Raw genomic sequence first — 12,026 nt, 5'->3', positions numbered from 1 at the left:
CAGGCGCGTAGGCAAAACAATGAGAGAGGGCTAGAAACAGCGACGGCCTGGGAGGCACTAGTGCAGGCGTTGCGGGACAACGGAACACCGGATGACAGCGTAGAGTAGGCGGACACTTGGGAAACGGCCCTGGAACACGACAGGTGCACCAAGCACAATGACATACAATCACTCCTGTATGCATACACTACGAGAATACATCACAACCGCACGCGCCAGTGACGGGGTTTGGGGAGGCGGGGAGGGGAGTTGGGGGACTGTGGGGAATTAATAGAGGGACTGTTTTTGAAACTTAGATTAAAATGGTACATTGATTGTACGAGTTGATGCATTTCACAATATGACACCTGGAGACTGGGATAGGAGAAGTAATATAATGCTTAATGTATGTCTTGTGAAAAAAACAATAAACTACGCTTTCAAAAAATGGTTCTTGGTAAGGAAAGAAATGTTGAGGAGCAAATCAGGAAATGTTATGTTACAGTGCATGAGAAATGACTTGCAATGATGCATAGAAATGTTCCTTTATCAACCATGGCATTTTAAGTAAATGAAGCCTCACTGAGGTACTCTGCACAAGCTCTAGATCCCATCTGTAAAGGGGAATTTACACCGGACTTTGAAAAGTGCTGCTTCATTTTTGACTGCTTCAATAACTGAGGGCATATGCGCCCAGTTCAACACTGATGTTGCAGAACCTGTCCCAGAGAATCACAATCTTCAGGTGCAACAGTATTGCCATGGAAAGATATGTCAGTGGCCAGAGTTAGCAAATTGCATACTGGCTATTTTGGCGTTGCCCTTCTCAAGTGCCAATGTTGAAAGGGCCTTTTCACAGATAAACATTTACATGGGAAGGTAAGAGGGAACGCACATGACCAAAGACTCACTAAAGAAGTATTGTATGGTGTCCTACAATAAGTTTGATTTGTAAAAATGTATTTGGACCTCATATACCCTGTACGCACACTGTCTATACACAGTGCAGAATGCAAGCAATAATAAAAGCAAAACATTCCATAAACACTGGAAAACCCTGTCTGTGTTGTGTGTGATGGCATTAAAATGCTTAACCACTGAGTACCACTGTTTTTTTAAGATATTGAAAACACTGAAAAAACCCACCAGAATTTACCAAAAATAAAAACTGAAAACAGGAAAGCCTAGGTATGTCATAGCATGGTAAACCAGTGAAAAGTATGCCATGGCAATGCTGTGGCAAACAATGGCATTCGTAAAGACCAAAAACATTGAATTCAATGCTCAGTTTTGAGATACCGTAAGACAGGTGTTTACTTTTCCTCCAGTATTTTGAAAAAAAAATCTTTTGCTTTTTTAAACAATACTTCACAGAAACATTTTAGCAAAGCCAGTAGTTCAGCATGCACATTATAAAGGTGAGACGTAATTGCTTTGCAAATGCTTCTCCTTTTAGAAGAATGAGTACTGTCTTTGAGGATCTTACAGCTCACTGCAACCCAACTCTGCACAGTTCCCTTCACAGTTACTATCACTGCTTTATATTTATTTGTAAGATTATTCAAATTTTTGCAATGCAAATGACTGCAGATTAGGTGCTAGAAGGCAACAAAGAACAGAGTGAGTATTTATGAATCCCGAGGCAAAAATATAAATGTGCATGGTGAATCATGAAAAAAACTGCACCTTGAAGGCTTTGGTGTTTGGTGAAAAAAATGTGTTACTACCACTAGGTGACATACTAAGGTACTCACAATTAATCACGGGCAGGAGGATTCAGTGCAGGCTGGTGTGAATAGCAGGGATGACCAGCCCCAACAAGGGGGTGAGAGGTGGGCCTTAAATCCCCTCTGAAGTGCATACACAGAGATGGAGGGGGTAGTCCATTATCAAATATGCTGTCCTTAGCGGGTGGTCGGAGCTCACAGCAAGCCGGTACATGGGCGAAGAAGTACTTATGCACACATCTGTGTGGTTACTGCCATAAAACTAGTTTACTTACAATAGGATCTAGGTATTAACATAATGATAAGCGGGTGAGGCAAAGTACACATCATTCCAAAACCGTGTGTTGGGCACGTTCCAACAGGTACTCACAGTATACTTGCACACAAGGTACTCACACATAGATGGAAGGTGCTCACGGAACCCCTGTGGCATGGTATTTATAAAGAGTTAGATTTTCACAGAATTAAACAAAAGTAATGTTAGGTACTCAAAAAACACTGGTACAGAGAGGAACCCACCCGTTGGTAGGATGGAAGATACATCACCTTTGAGTCAAGAATATTTACAGAACTTGGATTACGTACTCAAACATTGATACCTAAGGAAAGGTAACTAATCACAACACCCCAGGCCAAGTGTAGAGAGGGTACTCTGAGTACTGTGAGAGTTTTTGCATTATGTCACTTGATACAATTTATATTTTATATACATTGACACCTCCAAGCAGCTAAGCAATCACACTAGTGCACAGGTACAAGCTGGTTCACACAAATTGGTGCTAAGTACTTGCCTCATGCCAGTGCAGCCTTACTAACATACAGCTGGCATCATATATTCATGCATTAGCATCTAAGAGATCTTTTGTTGCCACCACAGCCAGCAAGACAGAGGAGTTACAGTTTAATTCACCTAAATGCTCCACTTCACGCCTAAAAAGAATGAGGCGGGCCAAAAAGAAGTGAAATCTCGAGTGTCCTCGCAGCAGGATTTATTTTTACTGTGTCAATGTAGTTTATTCACAGCCTCTCTTGTACTTGCAATTACAATTGCTGATTGACCAATTGGAATCCGCGGCTCGAGCCTGTGAATAAATGGCAGTGATGACTGCTGTCATGCCTTGAGCCCAGTGCCACAGAAACTCAGGCAAACAGAAGTTTGAACAGGAGGGGCCGGACAGGTTGAGGCAGCCACCCATGACTTCTCCCAGGCTCCCACTATGTATGCAGTAGCAGTTCCTCGTGACAAAGAACGGGTTGCAGCCAGTTCAGGCAAAATCTACTATGCAGTGTTGGATGCTCACACACTAGAAAATACCTGGCATTGCAACCGGCTGCACTCCGAAAATTACTGGAATACTGCTGGTAAAATGCGAGCCTAGTAGCAACACTTGAATTTGACTACATAACAAATCATTTGCTGGTGGTCTACTCGCACTTTAAACATAGAACGCAAAAAATAGCCAATGTAGATTCATTTCAAAATCTGGTCACACACGACCATGGTATCAGAAAATTCATACTGGTGATCAGCAGCACCAGTCCAAGGAGTTTTAGTGCCGCAGGCCAAAGGGTACTTCCCAGTTGCCATCCTCTGCCTGTGGCGCCATTATACTGCCGCATAGATGTACAGGCATCGTGTCAGTGCACTTTAAACAGGATGGTCAGACTAAGATGGAGATCTGTTTATGATATATAAAATTCATAGGCAAGTATTACACTCATTAGGACTCAATGTTAAAGTTGTTACTATTCCACCACATGGGCGCTACACTGGGGCCCCACAGAAATCTTGACGATTTTAAGAGTTTTATGCAATATGAGCAAGCTCTCTAGTATAGGAGCTGGGATAGCTGGTCAAATGCTTAAGACTGGCATGGTTTCCAGCCATACCCGCCTCTTGAATCTTCAAAGATACATCAACGCCAGTACTCATTGTAACACTAGAAAACCAACATTCACAGACACCCACCACGATAGCTTCCAGACAGACTGACTGCAGTCTCCTGGCACTTCCCCCTGATCGCACAATTTGTGGTTCGCAGGGCTGTAGAAAAAGAATATTTGTGGTTCGCAGGGCTGTAGAAAAAGAATACATAAATACATAAATAAATGAAAAGCAGAAGCTGCCCCCTAATAAATCCCATTGAGAACTCGCTGATGTGACAAAACAGAGACCCCCCTACTAGAACGGATTCAAATAACAAGGATTCCTAGAGGTATTGGCCCTAATCTCTAGAATGCACTGAACCTAAACCTAAGAATGCAGCCTAATGTGCTATTCTTATGTTACAGTCAGACTCAGCTACACATGCAATCGCCAACCAGTTACACACTGTAGCCAAAGCACAATTGGTATACCTTACCTGCAAAGGCCGCTGCTGCGACGCCCAAACCAACTGCTATCAGAGTTCCACCCTAGAATAGAAGAGTAGGGAGCATTATGTACCATGTCTCGAAGCAAACATTTAACCCAATTTAAATGAAAAACACTTTGGTAAACTGAGGTCACATTCCAGAGAAAAAAAATTAAGTTTAATTTAGTTTTTTTTTTTGCAGTTTTACAAAGCGAAATTTCAGTCCAAGTGCATTAGAGCGCTTTACATGAGAACTAGATTATGTCACACGATTTTGGTTAAAAGGAAATTAAGGATTTGCCCAGAATTTAGGATGTTAAATCGAGGCCGGGTCTCGAATTTGGTTCCCCAGTTCCATGGTTGGCAGCTCTGGCATGTCCCTCGTTAGACATAATATTGTCAGAGTTCTACTGGGAGTTAGAACCGAAAATTAGTAATAACCTCAGATTCTCTATTCGTGCTTTTTAAATTTATATTTCTTTGTTGTACAAAGATATACAATTATTAATGTGTTATCTACTATGCTTGCTCACTAAAGTAACGTCCATAGCGTCTCTACTCTACATTCATCTGATAACTCTCCCTGCTGTTTACTCAATTCAGTTATTTTTTTGTTATAATGGTCGACACCGCAAGGAGGGCCGATTGGACTGCAATTTAAACATGCATTTGCAATGCAATAGGTCTCGCCTTCGCGAGAGTTTGAGCTATTGGCATTGTAAATGACAATGCCTTTTATTTATGTGTTTTGAAAACATGCAAGCGGTGCGTAAACACAGACTTTGTACTTCTATTCCTTGCTTACGAGAAGCAAGGATGGCAGTAACTGCACCTCTTTTACTGCTGCCAGCCTTGCTTCTCGTAAGCAAGGACTATTAGTAGAAAGTGCGTGTTTACGGACCGATTACAAGTTTTCGAAACACATAAATGAAAGGCATTGTCATTTACAATGACAATAGCTCAAACTCTCACAAAGGCAAGACCTATTGCATTGCAAATGCTTGTTGGTTTGGTTTTCAGTTGTGTTGTGTAGGACCTGTGGGAGTGCTCTTTTTTTGCTTTGTTTTGCCGGTAGTGAGCTAGCATGCTACTGCTTGCATTGTGGGTTGGGCTATTAGAAGTATGCTTGTGAATGCTGTGCCGTGTCAAGAAAACACAGATCCTATGCTCATTTTACTGTTTCAATAGTTTTGTCTTTGTTCTTCAAGAGACACTGTTAGAAGGAGAACAGTTATGTGGAAAATTGCTTCCCACAGGAATTGCCATCTCTCACAGGCTATTCTGTTATGACTGTAGTCATTTCTTTTGTGAGACTGGGTTGTCCTTTTCCAGGGCTTTATGTTCACATCTTCTGCTGCTCCCAAAAAAATATTTTGATACAAATGACCAGTGGTTGTGGATTACTTAATTTTGCTTCGTGTATTTCCTACCAACACCAGTAAACATCAAGGGATCATGCTCCCTCAGGGTTGCTTTATGAAATTTGAAGGATATTTTGTGTGCCGTAGATTTCCTGATTAGGCAAAAAGGTTTTTTTTTCTGATATGCAGTGTTTCACACCGCTCTATATAAGTAACTGGCAATAAAAGCTTGGATGCTTGTAAAACGTTTCCTTATAAGTTTGCCTTGACAGTGGTTCATTTGTGCCGGTTGTTGCAGGTGATATGTGCCATCACTCACTTTTGGGAACCGGGTTTATGTTTTATCATCTGAGGATGCAGGGCAAGAGCGACAGGCAGAAAAGGGAGAAAGAAGGAGGAATAGAAAGATAAGAAAGCAGAGATAAAAGAGCCTGCAAGAGTGAGAGAAACAGATGGGAAGGTTGGGTGTACAAGGAAGAGGCTGAGAGGAAATTAAAGGCTTTAGTTCCTTTAGTAATATTTTGGGCACTTATTTTTTGACAAATTAAACACTGGCAGCCTCAAATGCATTCATAGTAAACACATCGTATTCGCTCTTCTCTACCCTGCAACACCCTTCCCTCCACACACTAACATCTTGGCCCTTTTGTATCAACACATTCCAGACCTTCCAACTCACACGGTGCCACCGCGTGTCACACTATTTGGGCTCCCTTCACACAGTCACCCTGTGAGGAGCCGAAATCACAAGGTGGCATGCAAGGCGAACTGGAAACCACTTCAAAGAGTGATTTTCCAGCTCCTCTTTTGCATCTGTAAGCAGTCAGTTACTTTTAAGAGGTGTGAAAACACCCCGGGGCATCAGCGACAGCATCAGGGACACTTAGTTTAATGAGGGGGGGGGGGGGGGCTTGGTGAGGGCAGAGTGCCGCGTACATAGCGCTCAGCCCAAGGCCCCGCACTCGCCAAGGCTCTGCCCCCTCTTCACATGTGAAATTTGTTAACTGGTTGGCATTGGCAGGTCATAGACCCAGAATGAATAAATACAGTTGATACACGAGTCCCCTATTTTTCAGTCATTACCCTGGTATGGAGTTGGTGCCAGCAAACTATTTAAACAGACAAAAATAGAAGATAGTTTACATTAAGAAGGATTTGTTCTCTTGCAGCACCGCTAGCCAGTCTCAAAACACCAGCATTTGAACAGCTATTTGTGACCATGTGATAACTTAAAAACTTTGTTAAACCTACTGAAGAAAGAAACGGGGGTGTTTGAAGTAATGTAAACGCTGAAGTGTAGCGGCGCATGCTCAGATGAGAATCACCTCAGTGTGGGTTTTGGTTGCCTGGCAAGGCTTGGTGGTAATGCTTCAAGTATGTGCGTGCCCACTGTCCAATAAGTGAAGGTTACTCTGGAAACAGCCACAGTGCGGCAAACATTCTAAAAGTGAAAATGCTATAGGAATTCTGATACGCCCAAGGTTCTGAGCACATTGGTGAAAGCACTTCAGTGCCATTGCTCACAGATTAACTTTATCTACCAGAAGCTTTTCACTGTTAGAAAATAGGGTTTCTAGACTACACGGATGTGTTACATTAGCTAGGCCAACCTACTGTTACTTGAATATTGATTTCAGTAAGCAGCGCAGCATGCCGCGCTGCTTATTAAAAGCATCAAATATTGAAAAGTACAGTTTGAAAAAAAAAAGTCCCCATAGTGTCATGCCACCAGTGAAGCATCCAGTCCCCGCGTGCACATCTTCTGTACGTCCGTGCGCACGCTTGGAATCCGTATCGATTCCAAAAGGCCCTCGCATGGCGAGAGCAGCGCATGAGTGCTGCTAAAGCCAGACAAGACCTAAAAAACAATACATATAAGGAATGCACTTCTAGCTTGCATTTAAAAAAGCTCAAAAGGCGAAAGCACACATTGACCGTGCTGGCATATTATAAAAACTTCCCTGTATCCTTCGTCATTTTAATGGCACTCTTTGTAAACATAAGCCTAATAAATCTTCGACTGAAAGCCGACAGAGTGGGACACACAAAAAACAGACGAACTGTATTCCGAAGGTTGAGTAAGACACAAGTTACACAGAATGCAGTGCTAGGACCCCCTATCAGAAACAACCGAGACACACCCTGAATTGAAATGAAGATAACACCGAAAAATCCTGGCCTTATGATCTTCACACATGAAACTGGGGAAGCCCTTGTGTATAGTTTGTTAAACCAGGTTTAAAAGAGGAATTTATAAACAATGGGCTGGATATCTTCCATACGTTCCATGACCTATTAAAAGGTTTAAGCGACCTTCCCGCATACTCAATAAGGCTTCAGTCCAAACGTCATCTGAAGACTTATATAGAATTAAGTACTACGCTTTGGAGCCTATCTATATAACTAGATTTTTTTGCTAAGGTATCTTTACCTTTCTGGAAATCTCTGGTGCTTACTACAGTTTGGTTCGAGAGGCAAGTCTTTGCTGCTTATGAGGAGCTGCAATGGGTCACTTCCCCACGTTGTTATAGAATGTGGTCCATCGTGACTTGTCTAATATTAATTATTCAAAGGTGATCAGTAAGAGGTATTTGCTATGTAGTGCATGAGTCGCTGTCTAATTTCGTCAAGGATAAAATGCCAAAAACTACGTTCGTTTCTAATAACTGGCGCAAGGAAGCCTCAGGAATATCTATCAGCCTATGTCTCATTGACCTTATATCATCAGTTCATAAGACTACGTTATGGCATTTGGGAAACAAAGGATCTCATCCCTTCATGTAAAGACCAAAGGCAAAACCCAGACTGCAGACTGCGCGGCTATGAATATGAATCTCTTCAACATATTTTCTGCGCATGCTCAAAGTTATTAAAAGAAAGGAAGACACTATTAAAGTAAATATTTAACAACATGAACATTCGAACAAGTAGAGAAGCAGTAATCACCTGACCAGGTGGGTTCTCAATCCCCCTAGTCTGCAGAGGGGTAAAACTTTTAAAATCAGTATTTAAAGGAAATACGTATAAATCCTGTGGAAACCCAAACAGACTCTTAGAATTACTAGAAAAGTACAAAAAAAAAACTTACTAAGAAATTAGCTGTTTTATATATTGTTTTTACTATGATATGGCTTGCTCAATTTTAACATTTTTTATTAAATTGTCCAATAGATGTAGCATAAGGACTATCTGTTTTAAAATTCTATCAACGATTTTTTTATATTCTTCTTATAAGGATGTAGATGTGCTGCAAAACATGTTCCTAGGTGTAATTTATTTTTTTAATTTAAAGACTAAACACTTAAATACATTAACTTGAATAACTGCCACAAGATAATGTGAGGCTGCATTGGTTACTGCAAGAATTTAAATGGTTTCTTTCTCAAGGTTTCATAAATTTTATGTTGTGCTGTCTTGAACTTTGCGTTTTGCAATTACTGCATTTATTTTTTTTAAGAAAAAAAAAAGAAGGCATGTTGCTGTGCTGTATTTCAAAGCGCATACAATTCTAGTGTGACACTACAACGAAGCAAAACACAAAATAGCACGACATAATGGTCTGTGGAGCCTGCCACGGTCTGTAACAATCTTTTGAAGCCTGTGGTCATAATGCCCCACAGATCCAGCCCCCACCACCTATGGACAAGCTGACTCACTGAAGGGCAGTGCTTGTAATGGAAAAATTTAAGTTCAGGTACCCTCTACCAGAGTGCCTACCTGCTTTGGAAAAGTGCTGGTACCCTCCAGTTAAAAGTATTGGGACCTTAAATGAGAAGTTGCAGGTACTCGGTAGCTGACAGTGCCAGCCCATGTAAAGCACTGCAGAAGGGAACCTCTTCCAGATCTTTCCCCGAGAACTGCTGGTATCCGAAGAAAGTGGCGTCCGTCCAGTCCAATCCAAACAGTGGTGGCATTTTCTCCTCATAACCTTTCCTGAAGGCAACGATTTGACACTTGGCAGATGAGGATAAAACTACACAGTTGGTATGTTTACTCATACTTTCAATTTACATCCACTATGAGCCCACTGTGATAGTCAGTCACTGAATAATAAACATAGATTGAATGGGTGAATGTGCGATAAAGACAGTTTAATACCCGGTCTGTCAGATTTTAGGGATTTAAGCAATGTAATATAGAAAGAGAGTCTGCCCATCACATTAGGCACGTGCTACTATCAGTGGAATATCCAAAAATAGAATTCTAACACACTATGCCTAGCATGCTTGTTTCTAGAGATAATATAATGTAAAGGAAATCTCTCGCGGTGGGCCTAATTACTACAACAAGTCTGCGTCTGCTTTCACGATTTCATTTTTGACTGAATTAACAGGCTAACTAGGTGTGAGACTTAAATAGGAACAGAGGGGAAGATGGAGGCTTGCAGTTTTAGGTCAATTGGAATTGAAATAGATGAGCTGTTACTGAACCTGATTGTGATGCAACGTATGAAAGTACCCGGCTAATTATTATCTGTGCCTGGCTGGCCATGAACTTAATGAAAACATTGCCTCTTTTTCTGCGTCTGCCAGTCTACAGCTCATGGCAAACAAGCCCGTGCAGTTAGCTGATGATCATTTCCATAATCCCTCTGCATTTAAGCACGCTCTCCCCTGAGAGACGTGGATTTGATGTGCATTCTCTTCCCAGGTTCTCCTCATATGCTCCAAGGCCGCAGCTTCATATCGGCACATGCTTCGGTCCCTAGAGACGCTGCACTCGATTGTGATTGGACCACCTCAGACGCACTTCCTCAAAACAGGCAAACATGCATCTCTACAGTTACCTATCAGGAAATGAAATACTAAACAAACCATTTTGTCTACAAAACTATGTGATCAGCAAGGCTTTCTCCAGCACAGGCAGAGAAGTCCATGACAAACATTCCCTAAATCCAGGGCACAAGTGGGGGGACTGATCTAGTTTGGCAGTATGCAAGTGACATTACGGCACTCTACATCACAGCGCGTGAAATCACGGCGCACAACATCACACATGGCTTCACAGGAATTGACATAATAGAAAGTGGTATCACAAGCCTTGACGTTCCAGGAAGTGACATCAGATCTAAAGCCCTCACATATATGTTTAGCAGGTCTATCATGTGAATGTGTGAGCGCATTGCGAGGATAATTGCACAGTGAGCGGATATGTGAATTCTACACCTTACAATCCCCCAGTTTTATGTAACACACCCTGTACATTCCTTTACAAACATATTTAATTTATTGTACATGTAATATGCATGTGTTGATGTAAAGCGCTCTGACACCCATCATTGGGGATGAGTAGGGCTATTCAAGAAAAGATAGTGGTACTTACATTATTTGAATGCCTCCTCAGGGGAAGTAAGCTCTATATAAATGCAATTTGCTTGGTGTAAATCCTGGGAAAGACCAACACATCTGACATTCTTACAGTGCATGCATATCTCCTAAACAGGGACTGACTTAAGTGAAAAGCTGCCTTTCTTAAGTAAGTGTGAAGAGCTAATAAGGTTTGAGCCTTTGTTTCCCCTCCGCTTCATTTACATCAGGTGGGAGGCTCCTGACTTCTCCCAGCCAAGAGACTAGAACAAAAGGAGGCCTAATGACTCCTCAAATTCGGCCTTTGTTATGGGCCCACAGGAGTCTAAAATAAGAAAGGCCCGCCCCGCCCCGCCTGCACGTTGTTGCAGATGGAAAGCAGACAACGTGTCCCAGTGTTTGAAAATTACACCAGGACGAATTCAGCACATTATTCAGAGGGGCCCAAATTCTTGGCAGGGTGGACGGCGGTAAACCTGTGAAAAAAGTGGGTGGACGCCGTCCACCGCGTGTACTCCTGACTCATGCCCTGCCTAAATCCAAACCCTATCCTGGCACTTTAGGAAGACGCACTTGAAACTGAAAGCACAAGGAGAGCGCTGGTGGGGGGGGGGGGGGGGGGGGGGGGGGGGGGTGAGGGGAGGCGTGGCAGCGGGCAGTCTAGCCACCTGCCTTCATGCTCCAATGACTGGGTTCGCGGACTTGGCCCCTCCCTAATCACAGTGAATTGCGGGTTGGCAGAAACTTGGAGGAGACACATAGAGGAAGTACTGGTCTCACTGAGATACATAGTTATTGCAGTGGAGACAGTGACAGAGGAGCGACCCTTTAGCCCATGGCGATGACAAAATAGCAGGCAGAGAAAAGAAGCATGCACACAGAGGAGCAGCGTCACTAGTTGCCCCAGGTGACTGGTAAATCAGAATGGCGCAAAAGTGGTGCACAAGTGTATAGATAATGGGCCCCCTGCTGGTAATGAGAAGTTCTTCTAGGCAGGGAAATAATACATACTGTAGATTCCTAGGGCAACTTCAACAACTATTATGTCCTAAGCCATCAAGTAAGCATTATGAGAGACAAATGTGATAGACAGATACAAAAATAATAATTATTGATAACAGTATATGCTTTTTTTTCCAATATAAAATATAGAAAACCTACATACACACCACACTCTTCTAATCATACATACTCGACATTCAGAAATATATACATGTACAGGTATCTTCAATATGTGAAACCTTGTTTGTCAACATATTATGTACATGGTCTGATGCATTTGGTTTCTTTAAAAACACT

At 42.2% G+C, this 12,026-nt stretch overlaps 1 protein-coding gene across 3 annotated transcripts in view; it reads right to left on the bottom strand.

Annotated features, from left to right (window-relative positions):
- DNAJC15 (DnaJ heat shock protein family (Hsp40) member C15) overlaps nt 1-12,026 on the bottom strand; it is a 246,566-nt gene that overhangs the window by 93,951 nt on the left and 140,589 nt on the right. For all 3 annotated transcript variants that reach the window (XR_013599831.1, XM_078657293.1, XM_078657291.1), the window contains one exon: nt 4,070-4,121. Coding sequence is in view for 2 of the 3 variants with exons in the window: in XM_078657293.1 (XP_078513419.1) it covers nt 4,070-4,121 (52 nt within the window). In the remaining variant the exon portion in view is untranslated. The remainder of the gene's footprint in view (nt 1-4,069; nt 4,122-12,026) is intronic.

The sequence above is a fragment of the Lissotriton helveticus genome, chromosome 8, assembly GCF_964261635.1.
Source record: "Lissotriton helveticus chromosome 8, aLisHel1.1, whole genome shotgun sequence".
Taxonomy (NCBI): Eukaryota; Metazoa; Chordata; class Amphibia; order Caudata; family Salamandridae; genus Lissotriton; species Lissotriton helveticus.
Note: the sequence above shows the minus strand (reverse complement) of the source record. Positions and strands in the feature narration are given on the sequence as shown.